This window comes from Branchiostoma lanceolatum, chromosome 10 (assembly GCF_035083965.1).
Source record: "Branchiostoma lanceolatum isolate klBraLanc5 chromosome 10, klBraLanc5.hap2, whole genome shotgun sequence".
Classification (NCBI taxonomy): domain Eukaryota; kingdom Metazoa; phylum Chordata; class Leptocardii; order Amphioxiformes; family Branchiostomatidae; genus Branchiostoma; species Branchiostoma lanceolatum.
Genome location: NC_089731.1, coordinates 19,583,222 through 19,600,971, shown reverse-complemented (window position 1 = coordinate 19,600,971; position 17,750 = coordinate 19,583,222). Strand labels below are relative to the sequence as shown.

The window sequence follows — 17,750 nt, the reverse complement described above, 5'->3', positions numbered from 1 at the left end:
CAGAAAAGTGTTGTACGACTCAAAACTAAATCAGGAAGGATATGTAGATGATTTTAATTTGCTTTCATACATTAGTTGTCTTCACATTTGTGAAAAGTGAAAGCAAATAGATATTATAACATGCTTCTAAAATAAAAATCAAACAAAGATTACTTCATGACACTTTGACATTATCAATATGAGACAGTGTAACAACAGGTACTTCAAGTTCTGTGCATGATTAGAATTGAAAAGCTGATGTCAGCTATGCAGGTCCTGCATTCATAGTTAGAGCATGACCCTCTTTCCTCAGCCAATCAGGAGTGTGTATTTCTTGTGATTAAATCCACATAGTGAGGTCCCTTAGGTACCAGGGGTCTACCACGTCAGGCTTCTCAGATACCCCATTCATATCCCCACAAACTTTCACCAAGATAAAATGCAAAACTCAGCAGATGCTGCTGTCAATCTCTCCGATGGGGTCCACCAAGCCCAGGCCGGCACAGGGTCAGTTTTGTTTGAATTTGAAAACGTGCAATATAAAAGACTACACTAATGACAAATATCCACAAACATACAAAATGATATTCTAGAGTATCTATTAGACCCTAAAGTCACTTTGAATATTGACCAGATTCACAAATTTTTGACCTAAGACAGAGCTATTTACTGATTAAACGTAGTATTCTACAGTGGACTGGCCCATTAGGTCTAAATGGAAGGGTAGATCAATGCTTTGTAAATATATAAAAATCTAAGGATTATCACATCAGGGCAGATATAGGAAGCAACTTATGTTGCTTCACTGATTGCCTGTCATAGCTGAAACAATCAAATACACTGCTACGCTGGCATGTAGCGGAGCTTGGGTAGCGGACTAGAGCTAAGAAGGCTCGACTCCAGGCTAGCTCTGACTGGACGGCCTGGGCCAGCCCCACTGCATGGTGGACCCCATGGGAGAGTGATTGCAGAAGCATCTGCTGAGTTTTGCATCTCATCTTCATGAAAGTTTGTGGGGATATGAATAGGGTATCTGAAAAGCCTGATGTGGTAGACAGGCCTGGTAGACTGGCCTGGTGGCCTGGCCTGGTAGGTAGCCAGCTTTTTCCGCAAACCCGGCTATGTTTAAGGAATGTTTTGTTCAAAATATGTGTCGTCGTCTTTGTGTTAATGAACATCGAATCTTACAAATCATACTTCCAGTTCTTGATTCCTGCCACCAGATAATCAACTTCCGGCTCATCACGTCATCGTAAACACGGTAGTCCATTCGGAACTTCATACTGCAAATTGCGAAAAACATTCTTTGATTTGATACGCAAATACATTCTATAATGCTGACTTGTGGTTTTGCATTCAGATATTTTGCTTTGTGGCAGTTTCTATTTGCTTTTTATTATTGTAAATTCAGAAATATTCACAGGGATTTAATTTTGAGGTAGGGAGAAATGGAGTGTTCGTGGTGGTTTTGAGTTTGCGTTTGAAACAATTAGTAGCGCTACAGTCACACAATCAAACGACTTTTCATGGTGGTTTAATGTTCGTGGTAAAGAGCTCGTCGTGAAAACCGTGAACATTTCTGCATTTACAGTAGTTTGCCTCTGTATCTGTACATTGTATCTGTATCTATATGGCCAGTATGAATTATGCCAAATGGTAGTGATAGTATCACTACCATTTGGCATAACACACCGGCCTCAACCTGGATCATTGACCTGCCTGTACTGTCCAACTCTTGTCAGAACGTGGTCAGACCTGGAAACTAATACATTCCCATATGTGTGCAGCTAGTGATATCCTCAACTGGCATTTTATATCAGCTTGTACACCTGTGTCCAGCTATCATCATCTCAGCCGGCTATCACAGGTCATTACATAGTTTATACAGACTGAGTATAAGTTACAGATAGGCTAAGTTTATGGTACAGAATGATACATTTTGGACTTGGGATTACAACTAATAATCTAGAGTAGAATCCACACGTCTTGACTCGCCTCTATTCCAGGCCTTGGCCCTAACTAATTATCCAAACACGTAACCAAGCTAAACTTGCCTGACCAATCATTGCTGTCACCAATCAGGGCTCACTTATTAATCTATGCAAGCCGCACCTCCCATATGGTCTACATGACTGTACTTAATCAACACACTAATTACATAACAGGTGACAACATGTAGGTCGCTCATTACATCCAAAAAGCCTACTAGATGGTCACTTGTCCTCTAGCTCCACTTCAAAGGTACATATGCCAAAACTGCAACTATTCTGAATTTTACAGTCTCTATTCAGCTCGACATTTGTAACATATTTGTAACTAATTTACAAAACTCAAGTCATTTTGTCAGATTTCCATGGTGAATTAACAACACGAAAGCAAGCCGCACGACCCCCCCCCCCCTTATTTCAAGGTATCCTACCAGAAATAAACCAGCCGTAGAAGTCAGATACCAGAATCGACCATTGCAGAGGTGTTCAAAGGTTTGTGGGAGAACATGCGTCACAGGAAAATCACCACAATCAGAGCACTTTTATGGTAAAGTAGGTTAAAGGACACGGACTTAAACAGTCTGGAAGCAGAGGGTAGGGCAAGGGACAGGACTGCTTGGAGGAATTCCTCCTGGAAAGCAAGGGGCCAGTTTCTGGCCTGAGCATGTAGGCAATAGGCAGGCAGTTTAAAGGGGCATATTGTGATAGGAACAGAAAACAAAATTCACTGTTTTTGGTTATTTTTTCTACATCATTAGTTGAATGTACCTTATTACACTGCACAGCAATATTCATCACGTATGGATGCGACTTTGTAGTGTCGTGCGAACGTCTGGAAAAAACTTGACTTGTCCGCCATTTCGTCCAACATTCCTACTAACCACCGAACACGCGAAGTTTGTTCACTTGTGATTTTACTGTGACGCTCGATCTCCGACCGCAACGGTCGATTCGGTTATTTCTTAGCGTTCTACGTTGGCTTATTTGCATATCATAAAATGGGGGCCGATAAGTAATATGCAAATAAGCCAGATTTTGCGTTTTCGTTGTTTATTACTGATGGAAATGTGACAAAATGACGGGAATATGTTGGAAATAAGTTACAAAATAATGTGAATCTGAATGTAGATTTTTCAAATTCTGAATATTTGTAGTTTTTGCCCACCAAATTCTACAATATGCCAAAATGATTGAAAACAGTGACTTTAATTTCATGTTTTGATTGCTGAGATACTATTAGTAACTATAATACCTCTTTAAAGGGCATAAGACACCAATGACATCAACATTAAGAATTTCCGGAAATTACATAAAACATAAATGCTATAATTGTATAATAACATAGAAATTTTCACAAAATATTCACACTTTGGATGTTATTGAACATCGAACCATCAAAACATCATACCTCCAGCTTTTGATTCTTCCCACCAGGTAATTACATTAATCAGTGACTTGCCCACTCATGGTTGTCACAACGAACATGGCAGCCGATTTGGAACTTTGCACAACGGCTCAGAAAGAGCATTATTTTTACATTGAGCAAACAAAATATAACTGTTATGTCCTTTAATTGAATGTTATCACGATAATTAAGCACTGTTTGCTCATTAAATAATGTTTTTCGCAAGCCGTTGTGTAAAAGGAAAGGAAAGGAAAGGGATCTCGAACCAGTTTAGCTCAAATGAACTCAATGAACAGATGAGCTACTCTTCCACTGGTCGTGACAGAGAAGACAGACGCTATGTACAGTATTTACAGGTTCATTGTACCGGGGAAATTCCCCTAGCTCTTTTCGACAAGCATAATGAACAGTGGACCACGGCTTAACGTCCCGTCCTAAGGACTGCGATCTTTACCGGTAGCGTGCATGTCAGGTGAGCGACACAGCCGGGATCGAACCCGGGGCTTCTAGTTCCAGAGGCAAGATCGCAAACCACTGGACTATGCACGCTAGCGTAAGGTTCGGAACCGGCTGCCGTGTTCATTGTGACGTCATGCATGAGCATGCATAAGTCACTGATTAATGTAATCAACTGGTGAGGAGATCAGATAACAATAAAGAGCTGAATCCATGGAAGTATGTTTTCTGATGGTTCAATGTTAATAACATCAGAAGGGTGTGTATTTGTTTTAAAAAATATGTTCCTTGAATTCCTTGCTATTCCTATTTCAGATAATAAGAAAATGTTGTATTTTGGTGTCTTATGTAACGCTACACCAATTCTGAGATAAAGTAAATTAAACAAGATTGGCAACATAAAAAGATGTTGCCATGGCGACGGTGGTCTCTGTTAACGTTTTCGTTTTTAGCCCACATGCAAATAAGGACTTTGCATAAATCATATCAGTCGATCACCTTCTCTACCAAAATAACACAAGTTGTCCAATGTATGAAAATCTTGTTCGTGGAAGACTTAAAGGCTTGGAAAGAAGTAGAGATTTTTCTGTAAGTTGGAAAGATACTCAGATGCCTCCTTGCCTCCTGTGTACCTCAAGCTCTCACTTTGTGCTGTCTTTTCAGCCACCATTCTGTTCACCTAGACAAACATGTACAAATGAAGGTTTATATCATCAAATTTGGGTCTCTGTAAATGGTAGCTGAAAACAATATTCCATTTTAGGACAAAAGTCATGATGTAACAATAGATATTCACCCTATACCTAGATAAATATTACATGTAGCAATCAAGAAATGAATAATCAGGAATCACTTGGAAGGGTGATTATGAGTTCAATGTCTCATTTCAAAGGAGTCTTAAAGGTTGACACAGTTGGCCTGTGGTTAGATATTCAGAGTGCCCTGCTCTAAGTGATGGGTATTTGAAGTAAACTTTGTATGGCTATTATTTTCCTATGATCTTACTTGACTTTTTTTGTGGAGTTACTCCTGGAATAAATACAAAGAGATATAAGGCAACTACAGGGCACCTAGTCATGATTTGAAATGATAGAAATGATGTACAACTGTATAGGGGTTACCATTGTCATCATGTCTGCCACATGAGTGTCTTTAGCGCGTTGCCGGAACACTTGGTCAATTGCCTGGATATACCAGCTGCCTTGTGTCTCATTTCGGAAGGCCATGTTTCCTGAAAAAGGTCATCAAGATCAACATCATGGAAGGCGTCAAACCCAGATCAATAAATCATACAGTTAAAACTGCCTGAGATTCAACAACCTTCCAAAAAATCGTTCAAATTTTCAAAGCAGAACATCAACAACTAGAGTTCCACGACTTCAGACCTTCGCCAAATGATTATCTTTTCGCCTTAACCTTTTCGAGTGATGTATTATAAATGTTTCCAATTGATAATGCAAATAATGTCCTCATTAGCATAGATTATATCAGTGGATAATCTTCTCTACCCAAATAATACAATATGTTCAAAGTATGAAATGTCTTATCTTAGCAAAGAAGACTATTGTAGCATTTCCTAATAGATTATGTAAATGAGACCCTGATTTGCATAATCCATATCTAATAATGTTCCCTGTACTTATCAATTACCTTCCTGTGTTGCATATCCAAAGAACATGTCTGTCCTAGTTGGTTGATCGACACATCTAGCAGCATCTGGGACATCCTCACCCGCTCCCGTTGGTCCAAAAAGTTGACAGGAAAGACTCTGTCCATTCAGAACCCCCCCTGCATCCGGAACATCTCTTGGAGAAACTGTTCCCCGATCAACGTTAGCTACAAAGAAAATTGTACATTTGTGCATTGTAAAAAGCATTGCCAAGTTTTCAGTCTGAAGCAAGATTGTGTGCAGTCTGTGGAATTACCAAAAACGAAATGAGATTCTTTTAAAGTATAGATTAACATAACAGGCTATAATTACCTCCACGACAACTTTGAATGAAGAACAGCTTCGGTTTTCCCAGCAGCTTTTGACAATGAATATTATCAAAAAGGCCAAATATTTTTTTCAGCCTGACCGTCTGGCCATCCCTTCCAATGATGCAGCCCTCCTGGCCATGAGACATTAGGAAGACAATACAACAACTACCGTCTTTGTGATCATCCAGTTTAGAGAAATATTCAAGTTCCTTGAGCATTTCCTGTAAGAAGTCAAAAATCTTTGGAGTATGTAAAGTTTAGACTTAAAGGAAACAAAAAGGTTCGGTAGGAAGACCTACCATATAGTATGCTACATATACCCCAAAGTCACGTTCTCATCCATATCACACCAATTCTTCCTAATTTGCAACTCTGCAGCCATTTTAAGATTGCGTTGTAAGCGGCCAACTATGTCTGGTTGCTGTTTCATGACGTCACCTGGGGCGCGCCAACACGCAGAGGTAGGGAGGGGGAGCAAAAGCGTTCTGCGCTGTTGAACCTGTTGTCATCCTTTTGGAATGTGAAAAAGAATATATTGCTTTGGTCTGGCTACTGGTAGAATTTTTACTAGTCACACAAGCAGGCATGGTAGCATTTTATTGGAAAGCTATTTATAACCCCCTTCGTGTTTGCGCGGGTCGGATGTCCCAAGTGACGTCACGGGGCAGCTTACAGTACAATTTTCAAACGGCTTCGGGTGTCGCAAATTAGGAACAATTTGTGTAATACAGGTGAGAATTGACTTTGGGGTATATATTTAGCATGGTATATAGTGGTTTTCCATCCAAATGTTTTAGTTTCCTTTAGAGATTGTATTAAAACAAAATAAAGAGTGACACATGCATTTGCACCAAAATGTACATGGTATTGTACACTCATACACACCTGTTATTGAACATTGCACCTGTCCATCAAAAAATCGGACTCAATGTTTTTGTCAGGTAATCCTATCATAGCTTTTGAGAAGCTTTAATCATCTATAGGTTTTTTCTTTAGCCGCTGCTCACCAGGGTTCCAATCAGCAGTCATAATTGCGACAAAAACCTTGAGTCTAAAGAATCATTTTTGGCGATGCCTCAAAGGCGCAACAATCCTAGTATGCTAACGTACGTCGGAGAAAATTTTGAAATCTTGACCCGCTGAAACACTATTTCCTGCATTTTGAGAGACAAATTTTGCTGGTAGAATAAGCTAAGTTAAGAAAATCCCGGGGGGGGGGGGGGGGGGGGGCTGGGGCTGGGATGGGGGGGGGGGTTGACGCCCCCCCAACATATTTTTCGGGGGGGGGGGGGCAGCCGCCCCACTTGCCCCCCCTGTGCCGCCGCCACTGAGGGTACAGTAAAAATCAACAACAACCGTCGCCATGGCAATGTCTTTTTATCATTGCCAATGTTGTTGATGGTGTGTGACTGATGTTCAATAACAATCAAGGAAAATGGTGTATATTTGGTGCAAATGAGTACATAATGTTAATTGAATATACTACATGATTTCATTGCTGAAAATAATCAGTAAATATAATATACAATATTGGATTTTGGTTTCATACATTCTTTGAACAAATCACTAAAGACTTGGAAAGCAATGCAAAATAGTACAATGAGATTTAACAGAGAAATAGATGTAAAGTGATACAGTATACACATGTAAAACCTGCTGCAAGTCAGGCACTAGCTACCAACTTGAATGCTTACCTGTGCACTTTTGTTCAGAAGCTGCTTCACAGTGAAACCCAGGCTTGTCAACAGGTTGTCAGTGATTCGTACATCAACATCAGCACCCTTTCTGTCGGACAGGTCTCCATCAAATACTGAGTTGTTGACGATGAGGGCATGTCCCCGGGGAGTTGTCACCATCGGGTAGACTGACGGACCCTGCGGCACATACAAACATTAGTCTTCAAGCTTGATGTTCAGCTATATATGTTGATGGCCGCCTCAGTGAGAAGATGATGATGATGATGTTGACACAATGAAATCCTTGTTTTGTTGTCATATTATATACCTTAAACATGCACATACCTCTGGCAAGTGCTAAATACAAGTTACATTGACCTCAAATTTCAATGTCATGTCTTAAGCACCTTATAATTAAGACTGCCAAATTTTGAAAAAGGGGAATTTGAATAGATCTACTGAATGGATGCAGCATCAGTAATCCCCGAGGTAATATCACGTCAGACATCCAGGATACTGCTAAATAACGGTAGAAATCTTGCAGTGGTTTTTATGGTGACCTCTTGATTGCAAAAACTTCTGTGCCATTTTCCGCCCGCCTATCCCCTTGTCTACGCACTCTACAGTATTGTAATTATGATGTATTTGAGGCACCTTTTACGATGAATATGCTCGAATACTAACAAGGTATTAACAATGTCCTCTCTGATGCAAGGATAAGTTTGCCAACACTTTGGTACTAATTGAATAAAAGTACTATCCAGAGATCAGTTACCGTACTGTAGTACTCTATACCAAGATAAGTCACAGATAAGGTAATGATGCCATCACTGCCAAAAGCGATTGTTCTGTATACATGTCTATAGTAACCCTTGCCCACTCACTAGTAGTAGTGAGGCCGTGCAATATATTGGTTCGCGACTGGCTGTTTGTAAAGGCATTCTGTGACTGCAGCGCTAATGTTACTATAATTATACTTCAAACACTCCATTTGTCCCTTCCACGAAATTAAATCCCACAATGTTAAAGTGCTGATTTTCAGTTATACCGATCAATGAGAAGAAATTGTGGTATTTGAAGTTTTTGCTACAGTACCAAAGTATTGCCAAGGGACCAAAAATCTAATAATTTCTTCAATTAGTCAAGCAAATATCATGAGTATCTATCCATAAATTTCTGAGATACATTGATACAAAACCACAAAGTTAATGAATGCAACTAAAAACATTACCAACCTCTTGGTGAAAGTAAGTAACTTCCTACCTGGGAAACCTTGTGAAAGAACTGCAGAGAGGACGGCTGCAGTCCCAAGGTCACGCCACCCCGAGGACTTCTCTCTGGCACCACTGATCCTGTCCTTCTCTTATCTTAATACAAACCAACAATTAACACAGCGTTAACTATTACAAATGATTTATCAGGTTAACTTTATTTGCATTCAATTTTACTTTTTTTTTGGTTCCAAAACAAATTTCCCGCAGCATTTCACATATAACCAGTAGCACTGTGCACCTTACATGTACATGGCAGGTATGGCTTGAGAAAGATGGACCTCTAGCTAGGACCAGAGGTTGATTTGGTGTCACCACTCCCACTGGTAGCAGTCAAGGGAAGAGAAACATACATTTAATAATATGTGTTACCAGCCTTTTGACAGTCTAACAAGCCTCTATGATCAATGATGAGTAATGTTCAAGGGTGCTACCCAGCATCAATGCCATGGTGCAAAGGGAACAAAGTTAATATTGCTGCATGAATCTGCCAGCCACTTGACTGTGTCACCTTGTCACATGACTTCCAGACATGGTGCAGCCGGCTAAATGTGTTGAAGACAACTATAATGCTGATCTTACCTCCTTCACATGCAGCTTGAAGTGACGTAGGCTGTTCCAAGGGAGATAGAAGTTTGTCATCTATTTGTAACTGTTTTAGATCACCTTCGATACCCAGGAGTGCACCTAGTAAAAGATAAGGTCCAGTTTAGTTCATTCATCACCTTTAACTCACAGCCAGTAAGGTCATACCATTCATTTTACTTCATACGCATTCAACATGGATTATAACCTGGCTACTGACAGGGCTGTACTGTTTCTCTGGGACCTCATAGTAGTCTTGTTCAACCTTCACCAAGAAGGTGTTTTCAATAACATTCGCCAGGTTTGTAGTTTTGTTGTAGAGCCGAAGCTATACATGGATTGTTTGAAATTTTAAAACTTTATATGCAAGGTGTCTACAAAACTAAGGACAAGTCTGATTTTGGACATCCTAGCTGCTTTCCCTAAGCTTTGTAATAATCAACATTATGCAAATTAGGTATTAACTTAATATTTGCATAACTTTGTTAGGGGAACCTTCAAATCGCGCTCGAGCTCGGAAAATGCGAGGTGAATGTGGAATAATATCAACTCTTCTTGATGAAGGCTAGAGTAGACATCCAGTTAATAAGATACGCCAAAAATAGTTACTCAAGCAACGAGATGAAATTTTGAAATGGTCAGACATTTTAGACAGCATCCACTGTCTTTTGTCAGTGACCAAATATACATGTAGCTTTTCCTCATTAGTTATGCAAATTTGCATAATTTTTACTTCATTATGTACATCTCTGTCTATTAAATTAGCTACCTGCTCACTCACTAAAATATCATGGAAATCCGTCTTTCCTTTGTTCAGTTATTGTCCTTGGAAGATTTTGACAAAAATGCCCCTGCAGTTCCAGAGCAAGCTGCTAGGGGGCCCAAACCTACACCACTTCTTTCTTACAAGCTATCTGCCACGAAAAATCAGAACCATAGCATGTCCCGGTCAACAGATACAAAAAACAGTTCTGCTATAGTACCAAGGTCACATACCAGGTGGCCCAATACCGACCTTGACTTTCGTCTTCCCAACACCTACCCACAAATTACCAAATATCATCATAATCCATCCAGAGATCCTTGAGTTATGCTGACTACAATAGTCTGGAAACACAGACACACACACGGACACACACACACACACACTCACACACACACACAAAACTATATTTCCATTTTCATGGATATAAGAAATACTTCAATTTAATTGTGTACATCTCTATCTAAGCTGCCTATACATGCCCAAATTATGGAAATCTGTCCTTCTTGTCCTCAGTTTCACTTAGTTCTTTTGCTATATGGTAATGATAATGCATTGCATAATTTGCATTTCATCGCGTAAATCAGTATATGTCTAAGCTTAGACACTTCAACCCAAAACAACACACCAATGCTGCCTAAAATTTGATTTCCAATTTTCATGGAGGTAACTCAAAGGAATGTCCTCACCTTCTGCCTGTGCCATATTTGAACAGCTGTACATGGCCTCATTGCCTTTACAGCTGCAGGGAATAGATATTACACAATATTAGTGAAGATCAGAATGGTAACACAAATCCAAATGTACAGCGGCATATAGAGCCACAGTAACTGTTACTGGAATAAACTATTGGTGCATTACTAGAGGCTTTAATGAATGTTGGGTTGGTCAATGTGTTACCTGCTCTTTTGTTTGGTATCCTCCTGTATTCCTGACTTCAAGGAGGGCTCATCTCTGATTCCTGCAAAGTTTGACCACACATTACCACCTACATTGACATAATCTGTCAAATCATTTCCTACTAAAACATTATATCATTATTACACAATATCAGTGAAGATCATAATGGTAATCCAAATGTACACCAGCAAATAGAGCCATGGTAACTGAAAGAAAATGTTAACAATGATAAAAAGACATTGCCATGGCGACAGAGGTTGTTGTTTTGATTTTTACTGTACCCTGCTTAGGGCACTGATAGGTGGTGTTAGCTCAGGAATTCCTATGGAATGCCATGATGGAATTCAAGTCCGACTAGAATGCCCGTAATTCGAGTCCCAATGGAATACCAGGAATTCCTGGAGTCCTAATGAAATGCCTTCTTAATCCACAGAAATGTTATTTTGTAAAAATGTGTCCCGGACTATTCTTGGAATTGCACAGGATTGTATGAGCAGGAAAGTGGCAGGATAATCATCTAGTACATGTACTTGTAGTAACTGCTATTTAGTCTTGTGAGGATCTTTCCAACTGGCTTACTAAATTTTCTTGTGGCAGTGAAATTTTCCATTGATGTATCTGAATATGATTTCCGTTTTGACATCGTTCCAGATTCTGTCCTTCCTTGGTTTCAAGTATTTTCTGTCTATGTGTGGTATATGGCTTGGAAATGTTTGCGATATGAATGGGGTAAATGCCCTTTAGCTATTCTGCTTGTATATTAGGTAACATAACATGACTAATTAACGTCCGATTTATCAAAAACGTATTTAAAACCGTGCCGACAGACCCAAATGTTAAACCCATGGGCAGAAATATCAGCTCTTCTAAAAAGAAAATGCTTGGTCTGTAAGTTTTTCTCCGCCTGTTTAACGGCGTGTGAGAATTGTGCTAGGCTTTCCTATTATCGTCCACTTCAGTCTTTTCCCTTCTAGCGCTATGCTTGAAGAACATAGACCAGAAAAAATGCACAGTAACTGTCCAAAGTAGTCTACAGACAAATGATAGTAAAATCACTGTTTGTCCTGCCACTTGCTTGATGTGATGGAAGAAATCAATGTTGATCTGTGAATTTCACCGACATGCGCGGCACGTGGCGTTGACGTGATAAACGCATGGCCATTGTGTTTTGCCGTGCAAAAATTAACCTCCGGTGCAGGGGTCGCTAGGTTGAATCAAACCTTCCTAAAACTGGCAGGAGTTTCAAACCTCGAATCACCATGGATAGTCTGAATATCAAAGAAAGGTTTAACGTCAGCTACTTTTAAGTCAGCGGTCGTGTAAGTTAGAAAAACATGATGAAGTACGCGGTGTCGAATTACATATGAAATACGTCATGCATGATGCTTCCGTGCAACTTGTTGTTACTATACAATACTATACCATTAGGCTCCCCCCTGAGGCATTGCCAAAAACTAGTAACAGTTCTAAGTAACTGATTAGAAATGCCATGACTCACCATCTATGACACTGTCTGCTATCCAGCCCACACCAGCCTCATAAAGAGCCCTCCTCAGCCATGACACAGTGGCTGTCCTGCCGTTCTTCATCCGCCACATGTCTAAAGTCTTCATGTTCTTTTCCTTCAGGTAGCGATTCTCTGCGTCTATAGCACTGACCTTGGCTCGTTTCAACCCTAGATGGTGTGCTACGTCCTTCCACTTGTCATCTGGGATTTCCTCCGCAATGTCATAAAAATATTGTGACACGGACGCTAGATATAACAGATAATTTCGTCATAGTATGTACATGCAACTGTCAGGTTAAGTTGTTTGCACACATAATATATATATCAGTTAAACTATAAAGAGGGATAGAAATTTGCTTGTTGGGACGGACAAAAATTTCACCTGGAACGTCCAAAAAATGATAGTAAGTACAGTGATACATGTACTAACAGATGATTGTAACCTATACTAAGACAATAAAGTACATTTAGAGCTACTTCTGTTTCAGGGTCTGACCTCATTGTTGGAGGTAGTGGATCCTTGATTCAAAGCTTTGTAAAGAAGTTTATGAATGTTTTCAAAATTTACTGACAGTACAGTATTGAGGGTCTGCATGGGGGGGGGGGTCCTGGCAACGCTTAAAACAGTAAATTCAGGTCGGCCGACAACGCTTAACGGTGAATTCGGGCCGGCCGGCCGACCGGCAACGCTTAACGGTAAATTCAAGACCTTCACTACTAAGGCTATTCAGGTGGTGTTGACCTCAAAGGTTCACCGACAACGTTAAAAACAGGAGCTGTTGCGTATCTAAAACAAGAGATACCCCTGAAGATGACGGTTGGTTGCCACTAGTCGCCCTGATCTTATGTAGCAAAAGACCTGGTACGCCATGCATTCTCGCACGCATGTTCCGATAAATAAATATTAGACAAATAGATGAATAAAAAGTCAGAGGCGGCGGCAGGTAATTTTGTAATGGCCCGGTGGGGGGAAATGTTCATGATCACGAAGACAAGCGCCCTTCGGTGCGACAATATTAGGGGGGTTTGGGGGCGATATCCCTTGGAAAATTTTGAATCTTGACACTCTGAAACGCTATTTCCTGCACTCTGAGGGGGAAAGTTTGCTGGAACAAAAAGTACAGAAGGGTTTCAGCTTGATTTCTGAGGGGCCTCACCCCCTCCAAACATATTTTTCGCCAGAGCCCGGACATACTCCCGGGGAAAATTTTAAAATCTTGACACCCTGAAACGCTATGTCTTGCATTTTGACTGATGGCAGATATTGCTGGTAAGTTATATAATAAGTTTAATGACATCTCTGTTTGTGAAAAAATACAGAAGACTTTCAGTTTGAGTTTTTGGGGGCGTCGCCCTCCCGACAACATTTTTTGACGGAGGCGCGACATGCTCCCGGGGAAAATTTTGAAATCTTGATCCCCTGAAACGCTTAATTCCTTAATTTTGCGGGGCATACTTTGCTGGTAGAGTGAAAAATGATTGTACAGAAGTGTTTCAGCTTAAATTTTGGGGGGGGCTGCGCCGTCCCTACGTATTTGTCGCCGGAGGTGCGATGATCCTGGGGCGGTCAGGGGGAGGGGGGCTCTCCAAGAGAAAATTTTGAAATCATGATCATGACCCGCTGAAACGCTATTTCCTGCATAACGAAGAATTACTCAATAACGCTTTTAACGTTGAATTCAGGATGACAAATAATGCGCTACGTAGAATTGAAATGGCCAGTAACGCTTCACGATTAATATATCGATAACGCTTGTTGTTGAATTAGAGCGGTCCTGCTACAATTAACTGTAAATTGAAATAGCGCATAACGCCTAGCGGAAAAGGGCATGTAGGCTCTCAGTAATGTAACTCAAAATATGCGAGTCAGCATTACAGAAAATGGTGACGTTTGTTGACAGTTCTCCCTCTTGCTACAGTACTAGTATTCTACTTTATTTCTAGTTCCATGAGTGTGCAATTGTTGCCCAGGACAATTGATCTGCACACTAGGTGCAGTGCTGTTAGTAGTATTCTGATTAATCTATAAAAAAGATACTGTACATGACGATATGTACGGTCTGAAGGGAGCTGAAGAGATTCATGATCAGGACGGCTATAGCACCTTTTCTAAGTAGGTGTGAGGCCGTGAAATGGCTGTCCGTAGAGCCGCCGGTGTTTCCTTTATGTGACTCACATGTACCGCTACTATTGTTTCAAATGCGATCTTAAAACCACTGCGAACACTCCATTTTCTCCCTACCACAAAATTGAATCCCCGGGAACTTAAGTGCATTAAATATGCAGTATGAAGCATATGTCACATTATGTGACTTGGAAAGAACAGAGAATGGATTCAATATAAACTAGAGTTTAGTTACCTGAACTTCATACTGCCATGATATATGTAGTGCTTTTGTAGATCTTATACACATTTACATAATTTATGCATGGTGATGTTCACCTTTTACTTACACATGTCAAGTAGAAAGTTCCCATTAATTATCATAAAACAGCTTTGCCATTTATGTATTATCTCTGCCTAAGCTACCGGTGGTGCAATGGCCTAGTAGGTAGAGTGCTCGCCTTGCACACGGTAGGTCGTGAGTTGGAACCCCGGCCGGGTCATACCAAAGACTTTAAAAATGGTTCATACTGCTTTCTCTGCTTAGCACTCAGCATTTGGGAAAGAGTATGGAAGTTAAACACACATCACTACCAGCGGACTAGCCCCCTGCTGTAGTGACTTGCACAAATGTGTGTGGCCCAAGGGCTATAGAAATGGAGATGGGCGCCACCCCTATGCGTCTTTTCAAGACGCCCGGGTCACTTTAACTTTAAGCTACCTCCATGCTAAAACTGATGTAAACCTGTCTTTATTCTCTTCAGTTATCCTCTTTGGAATATTTTGACAAAAATACCCCTGCAGTTCCAAAATTATATATTAGGCCTGGCTCAAATGTCAAGAGTAATAGCATGTACGGGATAAGGCCGATACATTGGAAAAACTGTTATGATAGAATTTCTCATTAATCATGCTAATGTCCTCCTGTTTTGCAGAATTAGTGTTTCATTTTGTACATCTTAACCTCTAACTGGCTAAGCTTAACCTAACATAACATACCCAAAATCTTGAAAATCCGTTGTTCCTTTCTTGAGTTATCCTCTTTGGAAATTTTTGACAAAGACGCCCCATGTCCAGAACACAAGATATCAAAACCGCTGCCAATATCAGTACCTAGGGAAGCTCCTAGGAGGCCCAAAATCTAATCATTTCCTGTTTTTGTCACATTCTACCATCCATGGCAACACACCAAATGTGAAACCAATTCATCCAGCCATTCTCGAGTTATCTTGTTGACCACCACGCACACACACAGACACACACAGACACAGACACACACACACACACACACACACACACAGACACACACACAGACACACACACACAGACAGACACACAGACACACACACACACACACACGCACAGACACACACACAGACAGACACACACACACAGACAGACACACACACACAGACTGACACACAATACAAACGCTGCCTAAAATATAACCTCTGTGACATTTCATGAAGGTAATTATGCTAATAAGAGACTTATTTGCACATCATTTGCATTGTATGAGACAAAATTACTTGGCAAAGGTATGAGGTTGTGGAACTCAGTTTTGATGCTCAGTACAGCAGAATCGTTCTCTCTTTGGACGCTTCTGGAAACAATTGGCTGCTTTAATCACCATTGGATGAACAAGTAACGTTAACAAGTTATCATTAGAGATGAAATGACTTTCGTTTTCCCAAGGAGGATATAACCTCCTTGGTTCTCCTGCATTTCAACTACATCATCTATGATCCTCTCCCACACATGTAACAGTTAAACGTTAACGTTATAACGTTAGTAGTTTCATATACTAGTATCTTACCGATAGTGGAACGGCGCTGTTCAAAGTTGATACTTGAAGTGGACGTGACTCTATAGAAATTAACTAGTTTTACATTTTCTGTGGAGTCTGTCAGTTTATATTCTACGCCTCGGCCATAATGTACTGTTACAGTAACATCGTCATCGTTCCAACACGGAAGTGAACCCGTTTTCACCCCGTGATACCAAAGTGCGTCCAAATCTTGATACTGATGACAATTAAACAGCTGTCGATGTCCTTCTGAATTACAACAGGCTATGACATGTGTCATATCAAACATGAAAGCGTCTAAATACCCACCCATAACGAAGCACTGTGACTTCAAGGAAACCAAAACGTCACCCCCAGCGCGGCTGCTGAGCTGCAGTTAGGCGAGAAATCGACAGGTGAAAGGTCATGACGCAGGTAACCCGTTACTTTAATAATAGTCAAACTAGAGTTAAATATTAGCTATTTCAGCAGCAAATATGCGTTTTGTGTAGCTTAGTGGGCTGCACCTGAGTTGCACAAACTGAGAACCTTGAAATATATGTCGGAGCCTGGGAGGAGATCAGCAGAGAGGGAAACGAGTACGCATGTGCAGTGTCAAAGCCCCGGGACAGGCTTTTTAGCGAATGCCCACAAACGCCCTCTCTGGCGAAGTCCGCGCTGCACGAATCTAATTTTTTTTGCTCGGAATATGTTCAGGTTGTGCTCCCATTAATTAATCCTAAGTTTCAAGTCAATCCATCGATCCGAAGTTAAATAAAGTGAACTTGAAGATTCTTACCTGGCTTTTTAGCGAATGCCCAGCAAAAAAATGGCTTTTTAGCGAATGCCCACTATATCAGCCAAAATATCGGTCATCGTGACACGGCCGCTAAATCTAACACCATTAACATGTTTAACAAGTTGTCCCCTGAATTGGGGGCCATAAGAATCGTACGACGATGCCTGACATTTTGAACACGTTCAAAATCCTTTTTAGCTGTAATTTCCATCGCACGACGCCCGGCGCGGTGGCTAATTTTACGTGCGATTTGCCTGCGATTGACCTGCGGTTGACCTTAGGTACACTAAAAAAACATCGTACGATGTACCTACGATATGTGTGACCACGACTTTGTATGTCTATTGCACGCGGTTTTTCCCAAACATACGACGTCATGACGAAAGAAACCCCCATCGCAGGTACGACGTGAGTTTAATGTGACCGAAGCTGCACTCATAACAAGATTGGCAACATAAAAATATGTTGCCATGGCGACGGTGGTCTCTGTTAACGTTTTCGTTTTTAACCCACATGCAAATAAGGACCTCGCATAATGCGGCATAAATCAT

General features: G+C 40.7%; 1 protein-coding gene across 1 annotated transcript; it reads right to left on the bottom strand.

The window, feature by feature from the left end:
- Positions 1-35: 35 nt before the first annotated feature.
- On the bottom strand, positions 36-16,842 carry LOC136443625 (caspase-2-like). The gene is made up of 11 exons (XM_066440941.1): positions 16,731-16,842; positions 12,502-12,756; positions 11,004-11,064; positions 10,793-10,845; positions 9,338-9,442; positions 8,748-8,851; positions 7,503-7,682; positions 5,810-6,029; positions 5,479-5,664; positions 4,950-5,059; positions 36-4,507 (listed from the first exon to the last, which is right to left on the bottom strand). The coding sequence occupies exons 1-11, from the start codon at positions 16,732-16,734 to the stop codon at positions 4,385-4,387; spliced, it is 1,401 nt and encodes a 466-aa protein (XP_066297038.1). The 5' UTR covers positions 16,735-16,842; the 3' UTR covers positions 36-4,384.
- Between the last annotated feature and the right edge of the window lie 908 nt (positions 16,843-17,750).

Bases quoted from the DNA above. Each gene is read 5' to 3' on its own strand.
- LOC136443625 (XM_066440941.1), bottom strand. The intron at 8,852-9,337 runs GTAAGATCAGCA...GTTTGTATTAAG, and splicing joins TCAAGCTGCATGTGAAGGAG to ATAAGAGAAGGACAGGATCA. The intron at 7,683-8,747 runs GTAGGAAGTTAC...TATGTGCCGCAG, and splicing joins TCTTTCACAAGGTTTCCCAG to GGTCCGTCAGTCTACCCGAT.